Here is a 21,279-nt window from a genome sequence, read left to right as displayed (position 1 = left end):
GGAGCACAGTTCTTGTTTTCATTTCTTGGTGAACTCTGCCAATCACGTTGCTTATCCTGTTATCTGGATTAGATATGCAAGCTCTGGGTGGAGGAGTTTCAGCAGTTTGTTTAGAGACCCGGGTTTAATTAATCAGTGTAAAGTTGCCAAATTGCCTTGGGATGCAAACCTGCACTGAGAAGGTGTAATTGGCCACTGACAAACAGCAGGGGCAGCTCTGCACTGGGTGCTGGGGAGGAAAAAGGCAAAGAAGAAACAACAATCAGTGAATTTGACAGGTAGATTTTGTGACCTGACACCTTTACTCTCTGTGTACAGCTTATTTTTTTTTTTTTTTGTGTTGCTGCACTTTTTGTAATCAATCACCTTGTGAAATGGCATTTTGCCTTCCTTAGGAGTAAAAAATGAAATTAAAATAGTGCCTTAGCAGTGCTGATGGGTTTATGAAAAGTAGCCTGAAAAGTTTTACCTTTAAATAGATTCATACATACTCAGAAAATTATTATTTTGCATGTTGCAGACTTGCCATAAAAATACCAGTAAAATGGAGCTCAGGGAAAAATCCCAATCCTTTCCCATGGGTTTATTTTTATTCCTTTATCCATTTTTTTTTTCATAAAAATACCAGTAAATTGTACCTTAGGAAGTATCCCAATCACTTCCCATGGGCTTATTTTTATTCTTTTTTCTTGCATCTTGTCAACACCTCTCCAGCAATCCTTACTGATCTTCTCAAAATTATGATAAATTGATAATTAACATTACTAAGACAACTTTCTGTTAATCATCTCATTTTCGGTGTGAAAAAAGAACAACAAAAAAAACCCAAACAAACAGAAAAAAAAAAAAAAAGAAACAAAAAAACCCACATTCCATACTAAAAACCCTGATTTCAGAGGATATTTTCATTTCACCTATAATAATTTGTGACTTATCCACAAAGTTTCAGGACAAAAAATCCACACAATGATTGGCAGGAACTGTCACTGGGATTCATGTACAGAAGCAGAACTGAAATATGTTCCAGGATTTGAGATTTGACCCAATTTTAGAAAAGCATGAGTAGTTTGAATTGTTATAAATACATATTTTGATATAAAGGTGACTGTTGTTTTTTATATCAGATGGCAGCCAGATTTGGCTGACTGGAAATCAAGAGTGTTCTGTGAACAGATTTATTTTACCAGCCATAGAACATGTTCAGTAATTTTATATTGATCATTTAGCATGGAAAAAACAAGCCAAGGTAATGCATTTAATGTGATGTTATACTCATGGTGAACCATTTGGCAAGGTAATATTTTAGTATTATCAGCTTGTCTTTTGAGAATATAATGAACATTTCTGCATGTATTATCCAGCTTTGTTAGGAAGTGGAGAAAATATGAAGATCAAACCTTTGCTTAAAGAATTTGTTGAAACTTTTTGCCTCATGGCATTTTAGGTACCCTGTGGCTTTTTTGCTCCTTTCTTTATTTCTTTTTGATGGACAAGCTAAAACAGCAACTAAAATGAAAAAAGAAAAAATTCAGAAGATGAACCCTGGACAAGTAATTTACAAGAAGTAAATTAAAAATCTGAATGTATATCAAATTCTTCTGTGCTGCCCCTTCAGGGAGCCAGTTGTTTTCCCTCACCCATTTTTGGTAATATGATAAGCTGTGCATAAAATAAGTTAGGAAAAAAAAAAAAGTATCTATGATGAAAAATGTGTATTTTCATTTTTGGCACTTTTTAATTATCATTTCAGGCAGGTTGACAGGACCAGCAAAAGTTAGGAGCTCTAACTTTAGTTGTGTTTGAGTTGTGAACATTTTGTGACAGGTTTTTTGGGGTTTTTTTTGTGCCTACATTGAGGATTAATCCCTGTGAGCCTGTGGAACTTCTGAAGCAATTCTATCTAAAAATCTTTGGACAAATGGCCTTTCTAGTGGGTACTTAGAGTCCAAATTAGAAATTGCAGTTTGCTGAGCTGCCCTTGGGGTGGCCAGCACCTTGTTACTCGTGAAGATGGAGCCTTGAGATGAAAAGCCTGGCATTAAAATCCAATGGACCAGAACTCCTTTGGAGTGCACCCCTGCTTTCCCTTTTCTCTTTCATGAAAAGCCAGGTATTAATATCTGCTTTTTTGTTCCCTTCTTTTCTCTGGAACATGAGAATATGACCATTCATTCAGAGCTCTTATCCTTCAAGCTGTCACAAGTGTAGGGGCCAAGTGCCAAGCTCTTTTGTTGGGAGCTGGATTCCCCTTCTCCTCCTGCTGCTTTGGAGCTGTGCTCCAGCCCATTTACTCACCCTGCCACATCATTATATTGATCCAACTCTCCCCTCACGAAATGCCAAGATCCAGCCTGTTTTTAGGTGTTTCTCAGCTCCTCTGAAGGGTTTTGTGGAAAGGGGTGAGAGCTCATCCAGGGAAGTGGGAGTAAGGTGTCTGCAGCTGGGCTGGGGTGCTGTGAGCTCCCTGCTGCACTGAGCCCAGGGGATCTGAATTTGTGCCATCCCCATGAGAACCATGTGCAAATCACTGTTCTGGGATCACACATGGTGATGCTGCTGGAGCTAGAAAGGGAGAGCAGACCTGCTGCTCCCAAAAATTATTTCCTGCTTTCTTCAGCACGTGTCCCATTGTGTTCCCTTCTCTTCTTGGATTTGGCTCATTCCCTAAAAAAAAAAAAAAAAAAAAAAAAGGATTGTTCAGTATGGGAACTGCAGCCTGGCTGTGGAGTCAGGGAGAAAAGGACACAACCCATGGCAGAAACACAGGGAGAAAAGGCTGCAAAACAAATCCCTCACCAGCCAGGGGTAACAGCAGCAGTTCTGAGAAACTCTGATGTAGGTGTGCATTTCTCCTTGCATAAGGGCCAATCTATTTCAGCTTACATAAAAATAATGAGATTTTACAGTGGGAACAGTTGTAAGTAGAGTCCAGTCCATTTCAAAAATGAATTAAAGTTTGATTCCGAGAAGCACTTTGAGGAATTTCTAGAATTGGTTCACCACGTAAAATTTTATGAAATCGTTACATTTTATTGCATTACAGTTAGAGCTGGATTTTAAGATATATCTTTGGAAAGTTTTGGCACTGTAAGAAATCATCAAAGCACATAAAATTCTCTGATTTTTAGCAGTTTATTAAAAGAATGAGCTCTTCATCATGGGATGACTATTTAAACTGTATTCATGGCTTTTTGATGTTCTATTTGGTTAGATTTAGTAATGACAATGAAAGACAGCTCTTCAATATTCCTATATTTTGTTATATATTTGGAAATGAAGAGCACAGCTCTTTGGTGGAGGGGGAAAACTGAATTTTTTGCTCTCATGTTTTGTCATTTGGGTTTCTTTGAGTGCCAAAGACATCATCCCCTTCTTCAACAGATATGCTTTGAAAACTAATATAACATAACATAACATAACATAACATAACATTATAATATAATATAATATAATATAATATAATATAATATAATATAATATAATATAATATAATATAATATAATATAATATAATATAATATAATATAATATAATATAATATAATATAATATAATATAATATAATATAATATAATATAATATAATATAATATAATATTCAGTGCTCAAGAGTGTAAAAATCTGGTTTAAGTTACCTGAAGTTGGGCACCAAGAAATAATGGTATAATGGAGGCTGCATAATTTTGCTCAATTTTTTAATTCCTCAGTTTCCCAGATGCAAATGGCCTCAATAAAACAAATAATGCAGGTGGGATATTATTGATGTTCATGAAGTTTTTGATAGTGCTGTGAAAAACAACAGATACCAGAGGAAATGAATAAATCTGCATTCAACACAAGGCTTTGAAAGTATTAATTAAAAAGGTGTGTGGCCACATGCTGATTAGAGTAGATAAAGAGAAATATTGAATAACTACTTACTCTCTGAACTGGGCCCAAGGGTCCTATGAGAAAAATAGTATATGATAATTTAATTAAAGTTTGCATCCAAACACATTTACACCAGGGAGATGAATTGCTACTGCAGAGTTTGCACTTTCCATCTCTCCAGTGCTTCCCTGGGAAATGTTGGATCCCTTTCAGTACAGGATTCTCCAATGGGACACCAGGCACTGATCAGACACTTGGGATATTCACCTCACTGAAGGCCTGAGATTCAAGGCATTCATAGAGTAAATATATATTAGAATCAGAAAAAAAAAAAAAAATGATTGCAGCACATTTGGAAGCACAGTTCAGTTGGGTGCTGGAATATGATAAAAGAAAGGGGGGAAAGGGAGCTGGGATGTTCTGAAGAAGCCATCCAGATAAGCTACATATTCACAAAAACTTGAGCACTGATATTTATTATTATATCAGTATATAAGATCCTCTATAAAATATCTAGGCAGAGCTGAGTGAGGGGTTTTTTTAATTTTTTTTTTTTTTTTTTTAACCTGGATAGATCTGGACTGCTAACTGTTTTTTTTTCCCTCTTTTTCCCTGGGGAAATTCTGCTGCTCAAGTCCTGCAGCTGCATATTTACTCAGTGTAACAAGAGCAGGGGCAGGGAAAGGGCTCTGGTGTGTACAGAATTAGGAGACAAGTACATGAAGGGATGGATAAATGGAGTTCCAGTCTGATAGAGAAGGAGCCATGTCCAGTCTGCTGTGAGGAGGAGGAATTCTCCCTCTGCTGAAGCTCAGGACAAAACAATAACTGGCTGAAATAATACTAGTTTGAATATTGACTATGGTGCCATGATCAATTGTTTAATTTCAAGTGTTTCTGGGCTTTACAATAAATAAAACCTCTGTTCAAATCACAGTGATGCCAAGTTCATGACAATATCTTTGTGCTTTCCAATTCCACTGGAAAATGGACTTATAACTACAAAATGCATTTGATTTTTCCCTGTTGTAACAGCACCCAAAACACGTTATCAATGCTGCTGTATCCAGTTGCTTCTGTAATTCAGATAATATGTAGATATACAGCAAGTGTGGTGTAACAGAGTAGGAGTGTCAGGAACCTCCCTGTTTGTGGAATTGGGGTCAGGGGTTTATTATTGGTCTCATGTCCTTTTCTGCAGAAGTTCTGCAGTCATTCCAGTTCCAGTTCCAGCATTCCAGTTGGGGGGAGGCTTTTTCCCAGCCATGGTAAATTATTCTCTGTCAGAATCCAAATCTGCCTTTGCAAGTCTGATCATTTGTGATGAATTTATTCTGTTAACATGGGCTTGAACAGAAGCAATAGAGGATAATAAATGAACTTTGAGCAGATTCATGACATCTCTAGACTATGGGTGAGTTAAGGAATAAATAGATGAAACAAGTTCAATAACAGGCTGGTGAACACTTAGTCAGCAATTGACTGGTAACTTTTAATTTAGGTCCTTTCATGTCCTATGGTTAATTAAAAAACATAGAAAGCTTTAAAGCATCCCTTTGGAACACGGTTCAAACTCCTCCTGCCATCCACAGAACTGTAGGAAAGGTGGTTGTGAAATGCAGGTTGCTGGAGCTCCTCAAGGAGCATCAACTTCAGAAATTCAGGTTTGGACCCTCTCAAAAAGAAATCTGTGGCAAAAGTGGTGACAGCTTTCTATGTGGCATCTGCCAGAGCAGCACTTAACCCAGACTTAAAATCTTTTCTGTAGGACTTAAGAAAAAATAAATATAAGTTATGGGATTTGTGGGTTTGCTCTTATGAACCAGAGATTAGCTCAAGAACTTTCACTCCTGGCAAGAACTGCTGGGATTTGTTTGGTTACCTTCAATGTCTGCCCTGCCCAGGATTGCAAACCAGACTTTCAGAGGAGCTGGATGCTGAGCTTGAGTGACTTTGTAAAAACTGATTTCTCTTCAATCTGATCCTAAAGGAGCCTCTGTCCCATGCAGTAGAGAAATGGCTGATAAATACTAAAGGAGGGATGAGTTCCCTGACAAGTCTGATTGCTAGTTTTTAACCTTGCTAAATAATATATGTTAGGCTTTTATTAGCCTAGGCATATTCATGCCAAAGCTTATCAAACAGGAGTGAACATTGCTTTTTTTTTTTTTTTTTTTTTTTCAAAGACAGCTATGGTTCAATGTATAAAAATATGAATATACGGAGGGCTGAGTCAAAACTTGACACCTACTCTCTGAAATTTGAAGGTCAATACATTTATATCTCTCCTCAGAATCTTTCCACAGACACACATAGACAGAGTGTGGTTATAAGAACGTGTTTATATAACTGAGTTTATAAAAGTATCATTTAAAGATCAGTATGTTTATTTCCATTTAAAAATATTTCCATCTTTGAAGTAATGAAGTTTAATCTCATGAACAATTGGACACTTCATGAAGTTTAACTTAATACTCCCACAATTTTCTTTTTTTATGCTCCAAGTAATTAATAAAAACAACAACAACAACAACAATAATAATAATAATAATAATAATAATAATAATAATAATAATAATAATAGTAACCACTGCCCTGTTTTCAAGCAGCACAGTCCTCATGGTTGCAGCCACAGAACCTTTCCTGACAGATGTTGCAATGGGCTGACAAGATTCTGTCAGCAGCTGCTCACTTCCATTCTCTTGGCTGATTTTACTGACACTAAAATCTTCCAGAATAATCACAACTATCACTGGTTCCTAACAGTGTCTTTTTAAAATTATCTATGCTAGGAGAAAATGTTCTGTAAAGAAAATTGTGTCAAGTGTTGATCTGGCCTAAATTATTCCCATCATTTGTCTGCTGTCCAAGGGCTGATAGAATCATCAGATTTAAAGAAAACCCCACAAGTTTAGTAATGCTGCTAGCTAAAATTCCAGGGTTTTTTAGATTCAATTGAAAATTACTCTGGAGAACACACACACACACATATATATATATATATATATATATATACACACATATGTACACACACACACAGACATTTGATATAGATATAGATATAGATATATAGATTAGATAGATATAGATATAGATATAGATATAGATATAGATATAGATATAGATATAGATATAGATATAGATATAGATTAGATATAGATAGATATATTTATTCCAAAAAAACCTTAATAATTGGAGAAGGCTGATGTGAGTGAGATGAGCAAAAAGAGCAAAACTTCAGGAGAAGCTGGCAAGAAGGGAATGTCAAAGAGCTGTAACTGTGCCTGTATTGCCTCATCAGGATGCTGCCCAAATTTCTGCAGGTGCCAGCAGCCCCAATTAGGAGGTTGGAGCCATCCCAGTGGGTGATTTTGAGCTCTCAGGTAAATGCTGGGAGCTGCAGTTCTTCAGGAATGCTTCTCCTTGCTCAGATGAGGCTCTGAGCTGATGGGCACAGATTGCTCCCAATCACTCAGAGCCACGCTCCCATGCCTGACTGGAGCACAATGAAGTTTGGATTATGCTGCTTTAAATTATCACCCATTTCAAGTCATTTTCTTTATAAAATAAGATTAAAATGACTGTAATTCAAAACATTTTACCTCAAATTGATGTGAAAATTGTAGTGTTCATATTATTTCCATTTTTCAATTTGACAAAACATTTCACTCCACATACAAGCTTTTCTGTGTTGTCACTATCTTAACAGTGAAAATATGAATTTTACTCTGTGCACTTTACTCTTTCCTGATGTGTCTTATTTCTTAACACTACTTATTTAAGTTTTTGAAAGCATGTCTTTCTATAGATTGTTGTAGTACCTGGGGGAAATGCAAACAGATTTAGGAGTTTTGCTTACCTCCTTTCTAACCCACACAATAACAGTTTATAACTTCATATTGTTAAGTTTGTTCTCTGGTCTTCCTGTGTGCCTGATGGTTAAGTGCTGATGAATAAGCAAAGCAAGGAAGAAATTGAAGTTCTAGCTTAATGGAATTGAAGCTCAGGAAACTTCCTTTAATTTTATAATTATAATTTAATTATATAATTATTATATTGATATCACAGGAGAAATTTCTCTGCATTAATTTTCCTCAAAATTTCATATATCTGAATAGAATCATGTAGGGAAATAATAGTTTTTTCTTCAGAAGTTTATTTCATAGACAGGGAGAACTATCAGTAATACTTTTTTTAAAAAAAAGTGCCATAAATTCCGAGTACCTTACTTGAGTTCCTAATGAAAAGGATATTTGTGTCATCTAACACAGAGCTCTTCTTGCAGAGTTCTTGAGGAAACAAAGAACAGAACAACGCTGAAAAGCACTGGAAAATCAAGTGACTTGCAGAAAAGTCCTTGTCTAAACTATTGCCAGTGAGATTTACAACTGCAAAGTTCCTGGCCTAAAAACACAATTGCATTTATTTTTAAGTCACACTGTGTTCAACCATAAGTGCAACAGGATGCCAAAACTTATCACTTAAAGTAACAGCAAGGCACATGTCAGCTCTGAGACCCTCCAACTCTGCAAAAGAGCTGCTTTTGTGTGCTCAGTCTGCAGAGGATAATTCATTCCTTACTAGGGGGTATGATTTCAAGAGCTGAAAGCTTTAACTAGTGCATATGTATAGGGTAGATTGAAAGTGATTATGGAAATGTCACTGCAGGACAATGCATTATTAGCAGGCCCTCATATGTTGTATGCTGTCCCCTTATGTTTGCTGATAATTAAAAAGCAGATTGGGATGTCGTGGGGAGAATGAGAGCAAAATGTCCCTTTTATCATTTGCAATAAATATGAAATAGTGGTCTTGCTGTATCCTTCAGTGATTGTTCTATTTGTGTTGGTGACAAATGACATCTTTCTCCTTGTAATGTACCTGCAGGGTTAAATGACTTTATTATTATTAATGAGTCATTGCTCCAGCTGCCCAGAAATACAGGGAGGAGGAAACATAAGAGATTTAGACCTACGTAATTACAAATGTAATTATTACCTTTCAAATTTCATTTTTACAGCAATCACAAGGTTGTTAATCAAACATGGCCCTTTCCATGTGTTCACACATTTCTGGAGCCTTTGTCAAAGGGATGAGCAGCTCTGTGGGTCCAGTGAGGGTGGTTGGGTGGCAGATTGACAAAGTGGTGTTGACAGAAAACTGCTGTGAGAAATTGGATGGGAGCTGTTGTGTGGCTGTGGCTGGGAGGGTTTTTCCTCCTGGAAAAGCTGCAGCCATATGGAGGAGAGTGTCCTGGGGAGCACCAGGGGAGCAGCAGGGCAATCCCAGTGTCCTGGGGAGAATTTTGGAGTTTTACCAGCCTGCCCTTCCTCAAGGTTGTTGGCTGTCATGAAGGGATCTAAAACACACAACATGCTGCTTTAGGGGAATTAAAAACCATGGCCTCTTACCCTGAAATATGTATCCCAATCCCTCATAATTGTGGATTTTTTAAAGTTTTGAGGTGGAGCATAAGGTTTATTCTCCTGCAGTAATGGCAAGGGTGTTGCAGGGAATTGAGAAAAGGGGATTTGTGATTGTTGTTAGGCCATGCTGCAGATGCTGTGAAATAGAAGCTGTGCTTATGTACAGTGCTTATTTCCCAAAATCATAACCTGAAGTGATATTTATTGTGAAATGTAAAATCTGAGGGACAGCTTTGGAGAAATGAGAACATTTCCATTCAATAATGTCATTTCTTCATAAAATTGAGGATCCTCATATTTTAAAGAAATAAGTGAAAATGAATAGAATAGAATAGAATAGAATAGAATAGAATAGAATAGAATAGAATAGAATAGAATAGAATAGAATAGAATAGAATAGAATAGAATAGAATAATAGAATGGGAACTACCATTTGCCACACTTTATACCTCCAGATGTATTGTGAATTAACACTGTCACAAAGCATTTGAATTTTGAAACTATGCTTTTGATGGGAAAATTGTTTTGTCAAAAAACCCTCAGCAAGCTTTATTTATATATTCAGCTGGAGTGAATTAATGTTGTTGGTGGTCTGATAAAATGTAACAGCTATCAGAACCCAAAAAAAGCAAAGTGTGTTACATAGATATCAGCATAGGTAATTATTGTAAACATGTTTAGAAGTATTTGAAAATAAATAGTCAGGGTGTTCATAGTAAAAAAAAAAAAAAAAAAAAAAAACCCTTTTTATGAATATTCTAATAAATAAATATAGGTCTGTTTGGTTTTTTTGTTCCTTGATATGAGGTTGGATAATGCACCACAAAAGGTACAGAATATTTTTAGACTGTTGTAGATTTGTTTTGGTTGCTGCTCTAGTGGTCTTTGACTTTAAATTTCTGTTTGTGCATATCTGATGAAATTCAGAACAATTCAGAACAACTTTTATTGGCTATCCTTTAAGTTATCACAGGAGATATATGTTCACTAGCTCACTGAGCATTTGGGAGTTTTATGACTCCCTTCTGAAAATTAATGTTTCATTAAAGTGTCTGAACTGTGACCAATTGCCCACAGTTGTTCAATTACTTCATTTAAAAGATTTTTTTCTTTTAGTATTCTACTTTCCATCAAACTTTTGTTTATTTTTTACTGTGAAGTCAATAAAAAGGAAGACACAGCACCATTTGCATGGAGATGCACCAAGAGACTGAAGTGAATAGAGAATGGAAAGACATTTAAGAGTTTTTTTTCTGACACCAACCCTTAAAGGAGCTGCTGTGTGTGAAACCAGATCTTTGTTCTGATGTATCAGAATTTTTGATTGATGTATTTTGATTTTTTTATTACACAGCCTAAGCTTAAGAAATTTATTTTCCTCTGTTTCTACACCAAAGTGAGTCTATGTAGATTTTGTAGTGATTCTTAGTTTATGAATCTTTGCTCTTTTGGGATATTTAGTGATTTTTAGTAAAATCAATAAGCTGCCTTTCCCTCATGGACACACATGATTTTATTTGAAACTTAAATCTGAAAAGCAAGGTACAGTATTATATTCTGTGTCAATGATTCCTCTGAAAAGTGACAGCTGAAGCTCTTTTTTATTCAGCATTTTTTAATAGGATGCTGTGTTTATTACAGGAATTTTACATCAGTAGCAGAGCTTGATATGTATCACTTAAAATGCACAGTCTTTGCAGTTATGGGGGGAAAAAATGCTAATTTCACTCTTTACTATTTTTCCAGGTCGAAGGTTATTGCTGGAGGATAAACCATTTCTCACTATGTAGTTTCACCTTGTTTAATTGATTTGAATTTGAATTTATATTCCATGTTAAATAATGAACCATGTATTAATAATTAAGAAGGTTCAATGGGAAGCAGTTAATTAAATATTAAATAAAGCACATTGTATTAGCCAGTATTGTAATCAATATACTAGATTTTAGGTTATCCATTTTAGATTGTCATTATACTTTACTAGTTATAGTTAAAATTCTCATTGAAAACTCAATATACACTTTATGGACAAAGAAACATGCAGACTTTGCAAATGATCTTTTTTTCCATAAATATCAGCAAAACATGGACATAAAAGATGAATTTAATTGGACTGTTAGAGCAGTAAGGGTCACTGTCAGGTACTGTCCTACAGCTCTGCCACACCCATGTTCATTGGGCTGAAAAAAGGAGTTTCCAGCAGGTTTGGGAACTTGGTTTTGTTGTTTTTTTGTTTTTGTTTTTGTTTTTCGTGTGAAATCTCTTTCTGTGGAAAACAGTAATTGTTGAAGCTGAACTTTTTACAGGAGCATTGCCTTTAGACCATATCTTGGTTATGATTAATACAAGATTGAGGCTCTAGTCAGAATAACAATGAGGGAACCAAATGAAAGATTAATGTGCTTTATTTGTAGGGCTATTGTTTGTGAGGCAAAGATCCACTTCACAAGTGCAGTTAATGAGACAGGAATTACCAGAGGCTGATTCTCTTGCCTCCTTTTCCTCTCTCCCTCACCAACTTTCCTTGGCCATCTTTAATAATGTTTGCTTGGCTCGTTGAATTCAGGTGCAAAATTCTCACACCTCATCCTACCGTTTGGATTTTATGAGAATTTTTTTTTTTTTTTTTTCTGATCAAATTAAAATCAGAGCTTTTAGGATATAAACTGTGTTCACTGGAATGGAAGCAGAGCTGATTCTTGCAAGGTGTCCTGCACAATCTGGTGAGTTTAGGTAGCACAGGAAGATGTGATTTCCCTCATGCCTGTGGATTCCTCAGTCAGAACATCTGGAGGATCAATCTTCCTCTGATTTCTCACAAGCAAAGCAAGCTCTGTACATGCAGCTGAAAATAAGAGAGTGGTGTGTCCTACTTGTTCTGTGAAATAAAAAGGTTCCAAGGCTAGAATTTAAGTAACTCTTTCAGGTTTTTAATTTATTGAGACGTATACAGGAAATAAAATATTCATAGAGGACTCCTCCCAAAGGCATTTTATTATTAAACCAAAAAGCTGGAGTGTATTATAGCTGTGCTCATTTAGGGTTTCTGCATTCAGGCTTCTTCCTCCTGACCTTATTAAAGTAACCCAGTTTACACTAACTACTATTCCTCCCTCCCTTTTTTATTGTTAATGTCATTTCTGCTCTCCTCATCTGCTGGAGACCTCTAAATGATGGTACTCAAGTGGCCACTTTTGGTCACCAGGGTAATTCCGAGCGATAATTTCCCCACATTATGCCTGAATTCCTGCTTAGATTTAGTAGCACATTTGGTAAATACACAAGGGCAGCACGTGGTGGAGGGGCCTGACCCATTCCTTAGGAACTCTTGGCTGGGATGAGGAGCTGGGGTTGTCATCTCCATCACTCTGGGGGTTCCTGCTGGGCAGAGAGAGCTGGAGATGCACTGGGAGCTGCTTCATCCAAACGCTGCAGTGAAGGAGAGGAGACTCTGGATGCTGACAGAACACTGCAAGCCATGTATTCATATATGTGCTGTGTTGGGAAAATATGAAAAATAGCTCAGCAATGGCATAATTATGGGCAATTTGCTTAATTGCTTGCTAATTGTTGCTTGCTTTATTATGAAACAAGAGCGCTCTAAATGTAACACTGGATGGTTTGCATCCAAAATGTGTCAAATTCAAGACTGGATTTTCATTAAGATTTCAGCTACATGGCTTTAAAATACAAGCACTCTATATTCTGTGGTTTAAGGGTTTTTCTTCTCTTTTTTTTTTTTTTTTTTAATTGGTTTGGAAATTTTCTTTGCACAGTTTCTATGTCCCTAAACCTGCACTGGTATAGTGTAGTCTGGTGGTTTCTGAACTTCTAATTAATCTGAGTACTTTGCTAATGAATGCAGTTACAAATGTCTTTTGATCCTTGCTACACATGTGAATAAAAGTGGAGATCTTTTAAGGCTTCTCCAGGATTTCATGTTCTTGATTGTCCAACCCTTAGAGAAGCAGATCTTCCTTTCAACACAGCATTGGGATTTTTTTCTCTTAAAGGATATGCACAATTCTGAAAGTTTGACCTTTTGGAAAAGCTACTCTCTTTTTCAACCAATATATCCAGATATGTGCAGAAGATTAGACCAAAAAAAAGTCTTTTCCAGCCTAATCTCTGTGATTCCATGGTGCAAGTGATGACTTTGATGGCAGAGTGAGGAAAGAACCAGCAAAGAGGATAATCAACATTTTTATTTACTACCTCTAAAATCCCATGTAGACTTTATAACCATAGGAAGTCTCTGGTCGAAACAAACAAGGCAAAAAAAAGCTGTTTTGATTGAAGGATAGTTGTCTGGCAAGGCTGGACTTCCACATTTTCTTGGGTGAAGGTAAATATTCTTATTTGAAAACTGTTTTGACCTATAAATGATGAGACTGTGGAACAATGCATAAAGTCTTTTAGCTGTTGTGCTTTTAGTTATATTTGACAGTTTTGATCTAAACATTTCTTAAGACCTGACAGACAATTTCTTTAAAAATGTTCTTAGCTCTGCAGATAATTAAAAATAAAAAAATCATTTCTAAAACAACCTGGAGATCAAATCAGAGCACTAAACTCACGTGTGCATGAGTGTGATCTCTTATATGAATTAAAAATTCTCTTTTGTATTATTTGGATGTCATGTTTGAAGAGTCTCCATGTAGTATGGAAAAAAATATCTAAAACTGAGAGTTTATAACTGAGTGAAGTAAGAAATTAGTTAGACTGCTAAGAGTTCAATGGAATATATTCTTTATTCATAATATGTTGGGAATATGCAAACTCCTATTTCCATTTATAAACCTGTCAAGTCTTATGAGGGAAGATGGTACCAGACACTGAATTTCACTTGCAAGAACCATCATTTCTTCTGAAAATATTCCGAGACAGCCGGAACTTTCCCTTCCTTGATGGGCAGAGGCAGATGTCAGAGGAGTTTCCTCCCCCTGATTACTTATCAGACTATGCAGAATAATCACCTGCACTACTACTTTGGAATGAGAGAGAAAGGCTCAGAAAATTTGATTGTCACCCACATTTAGAATGACTTGCAAAGAAACAAAATAGAAGGAAGCTTAAAGAGCAGCAGCCAGGAGGTGCCGTGGTCAATTTGAGAGACTCTGATGAGTGACCACGTGAACATTGAAATTCACATCTCCCACAGGTGTGGCTGGAATGCCATGTAGGAAAATAGAGAGTGAGTTTGACAAAATGGAGATTTGGTTCATGGCCTGGAAGAGCAGGGAAAAAAAAAAATATATATATATATATCCATGCAGAATATTCATGAATATTCATGCAGAATTTTCCCTACAGTTTCTTCTAGTTTGAGTTGTTTTCCAAGAGTCTTTGGTTTGTGGGTGGGGAAAGTTGTTTGTTTGTTTGTTTGTTTGTTTGACTTAGAGAAGGTTTTTTCAAAGTTAAGAAAAACTGTATATTTATCATGCACCATAAAGCCATGTATAACCATAAGCACAATTATAACCATAAGCACTGATGAAAAGCATATTCTGACAACAACAGTGAAACAAGATTGAAAAAAGATTATGACTTCTACAAAAGATGTTTCTTCTAAACAATCCTGAACTGGCAGTTTTTTGTATTTAAAAAACCCAACTTAACACCAAAATAATTCTCTTTCCCTTTCCTTTTCCCTTTCCCTTTCCCTTTCCCTTTCCCTTTCCCTTTCCCTTTCCCTTTCCCTTTCCCTTTCCCTTTCCCTTTCCCTTTCCCTCTCATTTTCACTTTCCCTTCTGTTTTTATTTTTTTAATAAAACTAAAAATCTGATTAAAATATCTCTTTACTAACAGAATAAGCAAGACTGTAATTTTAACAATACTCTCATTCTTAACATATTCCAAGTCTCCAGGTTGTCTGGCAACACGTGGCACAAAATTACTGTCCTGATCTTTGAAATGATGTGGAGTGTGTTTTATATGTGACCTTTTTTCTTTCAGCGTTGCCTTGGCCAATGTTAAATGTTAAATTTTTATTGTCAAATGCTTCCTTTTGCTGTTTTAGCTTTGTATTCTCTCTTAACTGTAGGTTGGGAGAAATGGAAAGGTTGGAATAACTTGCTGTGAAGAGCTCAAAATAAGTATAATTTCCAAAAAAATAATTGTGTGTTTCACATTTTAACTGAATTAATAGCATTTTAAGGTTGGGCTTTTTTTTTTTTTTTTTTTTTTTTTTAATTAATGCACAAAAAGATCAGTTTCTCTACAAAATGGGGATAACTCCACACTCTGTCAAGGTTGTACCTTATTTCAGTGAATTGCCTTCGTCAGAACAGAAGCAGACCTGGATAATTAAAGAGCTTAAAAGACTTGTATATGTTTAAATTTATGTCTCTAATAGCAGATAGTAGGACACAGAAAGATTAGACTAATCTTCCATTAGAAACTTTTCTTTTTTTGCAGTAGCTATTGGCTCCACTGAATTTTTTCCATATTTATGTCTCCTACTGCCCATCAAAACTGGATTAGTATTTCAACAGCAAGGTGCCAAAGCTTTGTCAGGATTAAACAGAAAAATACTCAGGCAAAATGACTGAGGACATGTTGAAATGCCAGCAATACACAAAATAACATTTATAAACAATCCCTCCTCTAACTGACATGTACAGAATCCTGAAGGAGAAATAATCAAGAATAGAGCATTAACAATATAACAAGCAACCAGCTGTCTTCTTAAACATGGTAGATTTTGTTAAAAAAAATGTATCCTGTTTTGGACAGCAAAATTATATATTTCAATGCCTGAAGGTAAAACTTAATTCCTTTGTATTGAGATGTAGCATGGAAATAAGTGTTTGTGCTCTGCAGCTTTACACAGTTTTCAACATGCAAAATATTTGTTAAAACAGAAATGCAGCATCTGTTTAAACATAAAGCTCAGAGGGTGGGAGGCTCCTACTCATCACTCTCATTGCTCTAAGTAATTTCAGTGGCATTCCTTCTCCAGTGCTTATGAGCCAGAATCTGATTTTAAATGCTGTTTTCATTTAGACAGGTATTGAAAATATGTGTGTATCTTTCATTAGGAAGTTTTGTGAAGAAAACAGATGGAAATATCCATTGAGATATTCTTCTGCACTTCTGATGTATTTAACCGTGTACAAGGGAATAGAATATAAAATTAACACTTGCAATATTAGAACTATTTTGAGGAATCATTTGTAGAAATTTAATTCCATTAATTTTAAATTTACCTACCATTGTATAGCCACAATTTAAATAAAACAGATCAAGAATATTTATGTATTACAAATGGAAATCTATCAGACTCAGTAGTTTACTTTTCCTTTGAACAAATTAAAATTTCTCTAATCCCTTTTCAAGGGCACAAACCTAGCATCTACTGAAGAAATCTGGTTTGATTACTGGCAAACTATAGAGGTTACATCTTCTTTTCCTAGTGCTCTTTGATTTTTCAAGGTGTCCAGTATTGAATGCATGGAGAAATCAATTCTCTTTAAAATAGCTGTTAGGCTCTTTCATTCTTGTAACTCCTGAGTGCATCTTTGAGGCCAATGGACCATTTTTTGGCTGGTGCTCAATTTAGGGGTTTTGCCTTAAGCAAAGGAAAAGAATAAAAAAATCTATTTTTTAAGAGAATATTTAAAAAAAAAAATCTTTTTCCCAAGTAGTTCTATGCAAATATCTAAAGTAATGGCATTATTGTAGAGTTTTTAGCTTTATTAGAGAAATTGCAATTGTAAGAAGTGAAAACATTATTTTATGTGTCTGGTCTAGAGGATACAATCACGTTGTGCCACAGGAGGTTTAGAGTGGACATTAGGATAAAAATTCCTTCACTGCAGGGGTCATCAAGCCTTGGAAGAGGCTGTTGAGGGAAGAGGTGGATTCATCATCCCTGGCAGTGTTTGAAAGGCGTTGGATGTGGCACTTGGAGGGTTTTTTAGTGGTGAACAGGGTGGTGTTGGGTTAATGGTTTTACTTCACAGAATCAGAATCACAGAATAATGAGGTTGGAAGAGACCTCTAATATCAAAGAGTCCAACCAATGTCCTGAAACCTCAACTCAGAGTCTAGGCTACAGCACCAAGTGCCATGTCCGACCTTTTCGTAAACACTCTGGAAATGGTGATTCCACCACCTCTCTGGGAGGTTGTTCTGGTCTTAGAAACATTTTCCAATCTGAGCAGTTGTATGATTCTAGAAAATTGAGTGTATAAGGGCTGATTATAAAGCTTTAATGACGGTGGGCCCCAACACCTGAACCCTCCACCCGGAGGCCTTTTCCTGCCAAGCCATGGCCACCATTACAAGACAAGCATGGGTGTGTTGATGTTATTCCCTCTCTCCTCACACCCCTGACCATGTCTCGTGTTTTTCCCCCCCAGCTATCGAGGTGAACCTGCAGAAAGCTCTGGCCGAGGCCTCTGAGAACTGCACTCAGGAGTGCCTCATCCTCGGCCACTCCGACAGCTGCTGGATGCCGCCGGCGCTGGCGCAGTTCCCCCCGCCCGGCGCCTCCCTGCCGTCCTTCGGCTTCCAGCACGCCTGGGGCCCCGAGGGGCGCCACACCCTCGGGAGAGCCCTGCCCAAGGACGACAGTGACAAGGGCCAGGCTGGGCCCAGGCCTCAGTTCTACAACACCTGCGAGAGACATTGCGCCGGCGAGGATCCCGTCAAGGTCATCCCCTTGGCCAACTTCGCCGCCTCCCGGCCGGCGCCGGGGGCCGGCGGCAGCTCCGGCTTCATCCACGAGCACCAGCTGTGAGTGCCGGGCTGAGAAAAGCCCCGGTCGAGGCTTTAAGTGTGACTGTGCGTGGGCACGGCCTAGCGGCGCTCCTTAGGCCGGGGAATGTTTGTGTGTGTAGAACCCCACGTCTGAAACGCAACGTCGAAAGGAGGGACCTGGTTGAAAGGTGTTGGTTGTAGTTGTTGGTGAAATCCAGGAAATGGGGAAGAGAACCCACAACCCAGAAATAATCAGAGGAAAAAGAAAATCCTGTTTGTTTTCTTACACGGGCCGTGTAGTGCGAATATCTGCCAGCAGTTCTTCCTCCCTTTGAAGGCAATTCCTTAGTACAGTTTGGGGATATTGCAGTCTAAAAATAGCTTACTCAGATTTTTCTTTGTTGTTCTAATTTATGGCATATTCATAGATTTCATCTTCCATTTGCTTAGCATTAGAGATCAAGTGAGCAATTTCTCATTTGATTACTTGACATAATGAAATTATTAAGATCCCAAAATCTAATTCTTCAGAAAGATGGTATATCTTCCCACCAAAATTTATCTTTTATATAATTAAGAAGGAGAATGTACATGACGACTGATTTTTATTTTAACTTTTATTGGCTCAATGTACAGGTATTTATTCTCTGAAAGAATGCAATAGATGAAGTAGAAAGCTCCCAACGAGGCTTTTCTGTGTGAAATACACAACGTGACAATGAGAGGATATCCAAGATCAAAAATGGAAACAAATAACAAAAACGTTATTTTTTAAATTTCCAATATTTTCCTTTCTATAATGATTCAAGGAACAACATTATGCTTCTCATGTTTTTCAAGCCATAAGTCTATTTCTCTCTCTTTTTTTCTTCTTTTTTTTTTTTTTTTTTTTTTTTTTTTTTGTCTTGCAGAGCTTGCTTTGGCTACTGTTCCTGTTAGTTGAAAATTTCATGGGCACTGCTGAAAACAGTAGGAAGTGGGGTAGTTTTTTTGGCTGATGTGATTTCGTGGCTGCAAGCTACCAGTGTTTTAAAGAATATTTAATAGTGATGTGTACGGCTTTTTTTACAGCTATATTCACCTCTTGTAAGCATCCAGTAAAAGTTTAACTATAATATTAGTTACTTCATGACAAACCTGTTAGATTAAGAAGTACTTGTCATTGTGGATTAGTTGTTAGAGAATGATAGTGCTCAGCTAGGAAAGAAGGATCTAGGTAATGGAAGCTGGATAAATATAAACAAAGACTGATCATATTATCTGAAAAAGGCTCAAGGTGATTCTCTTTAAAGAGGAAGGATTTTTTTCAATGTTCTATGTGTTGGAGAATATATTCTCTTGGTAAATTCCACAGTGGATGGAAAGGAAAGTCCTTTCTTAGATGAAAAACATGTTTTCCTTCCAGTATTTCCTTCTAGTACTTTGTTGGTCTTTAGCCATTTCATCATTTGCAGTATGTACATACCAAGAAATCTTTCCTTTAAGAAAATGCATAATTTTTTATTTTATTGCTACATTAAATGAGACAATCGAAGCTGTATGGAGGGGGAAAACAGTGTGTGAATATTTCCTATGGGTAGAACTCTATGTAGGCTTCATAATGTAACTTAATTCTGTAATTTATAAACAAAACTGTGTGTAAAAATGCTGTAATATTAACTGCTTGTAAAATTTCCAGAAGTTCAAGTTGTTGAGGGTTTCCAATGAATGCTAAAAGAGCTTCTCTTATGTGCCCAGCAGGTATAAGTAGCTTTATATATTGCTGTCCCCACTGTAAATCTATTCAGACCACATTTAGATTTTATGTGCAAAATAAAAATAAAAATAAAAAAATTAAAAAAAAACTTCACTTTTAACCTACTGATAGGGTTTAATAAATGGACAAATGGACATCAGATTATCTAATGATGTACTTCTTTTGCTTTTTTTTTTTTTTTTTTTTTTTAAGGTAGTTTTCAATAACATTTAGAAAAGATGTGGCACACTGGCTTCCAGTTGCATGTAAATCCTGGAAAAAAAAAAAAAACATAATCCTTTGGGTACTGACACATCTCATTTCCAATTCCAGGCCAATTAAAAAATTGACAAATTAATTCATACCTAATGTATACAAAGCCCTTTGTTGTTTGCTTTGGAGACATCATGAGGAGAGAATTTGGCAATTCTTTTCAGGGATATGCAAAAAATCAGCTTATCTGTAGTTTACACAGATTTACCAAACATGCTAATTGTGCAAATTTAGAATAATGCTGACAGTAATTCCTCCTATTGTAAGCAGAGGTTTTTAGCTTTTATTACAGATGCTGCTATACCAATGGTTTATGGAATTGGCAGCTCCATTGGAAAATTCTCCTTTATTTTTTTTTTTTTTTTCGCCTGAAACAGTTCTTTTGGGGATGAAAATTGTAACTGAAATTTCCTGGCAAAGAATTCATTTCTACAATTTGAGGATTTTTATAGGAAAAGGTGAAGGACCCAGAATTAGTGGTTTTTTTTTTTTTTCATTGGTAGGGAGAAAAAACCCAACAAACTTCACTTAATTTAGTTTTTATCCCCAAAGGTAGAGAAGCACTTAACCATCCCTCTTCCCATGAAAACAAACAAAAACCCAACAAAACACCCAAACCAAACAACAATAAAAAATACTTAAACAAAAAGCATTATAAAGATGAGTCTGATTATAAGAAGTATTAAACATTATATCTATGAAAATGTGTTTGATGCTCCAAAATTCAATCAACGAGATACAGAACAATTAATTGTAAATATACACTTTATCAGGGGATAAATTTTACCCCCATTTTTATATATTGTATCTCAAATGTATAAAAATTCACATTTGAGGCAACATTTTTCTGAGTAGCATGTCAGTATCCAAAGGAATAATTTTACTAGAACTCGTTACACATCTTGCCATATATATAAATAATTTATCTAGTACATAGACTGTATATTTTTGTGTATGTTTTTTTTTTCTTTTTTAGTCATTTAACTTATTTTATCTTACTTGTGTGAATTTGTGGAGAAAACAATTCTATATACAATATACAGTAAAATGCTAGTTACATGATTAGATTTGTTCCATACGGTGTAACAATAATAAAGGAAAACCTTTGCCTTCAAAGTGATGTGTCACACAGTCGAGTCTAAATTATTTCCCCCCTCCAAACTCATGCTTGTTGCACCCCTGAGTTTTGCAAAAAGGATTATTTCTATATTGTAAAGCAGCTAATGCTAAAATAAAAACCAAACAAACAACAAAAAAAACCTGTTAAAGAACCGA

At 36.2% G+C, this 21,279-nt stretch overlaps 1 protein-coding gene across 2 annotated transcripts in view; it reads left to right on the top strand.

The window, feature by feature from the left end:
* Positions 1–20,469, top strand: part of PCDH11X (protocadherin 11 X-linked) — a 394,642-nt gene extending 374,173 nt beyond the window's left edge. For both annotated transcript variants that reach the window (XM_079319074.1, XM_079319073.1), the window contains one exon: positions 17,657–20,469. In XM_079319074.1, coding sequence (XP_079175200.1) covers positions 17,657–18,036 — 380 coding nt within the window. In that variant the 3' untranslated portion in view covers positions 18,037–20,469. The remainder of the gene's footprint in view (positions 1–17,656) is intronic.
* The last annotated feature ends 810 nt before the right edge of the window (positions 20,470–21,279 follow it).

The sequence above is a fragment of the Erithacus rubecula genome (genome assembly GCF_903797595.1).
Source record: "Erithacus rubecula genome assembly, chromosome: 15".
Lineage (NCBI taxonomy): Eukaryota > Metazoa > Chordata > Aves > Passeriformes > Muscicapidae > Erithacus > Erithacus rubecula.
The sequence above is the reverse complement of the archived record's forward strand: the minus strand, read 5'-3'. Positions and strand labels throughout refer to the sequence as shown.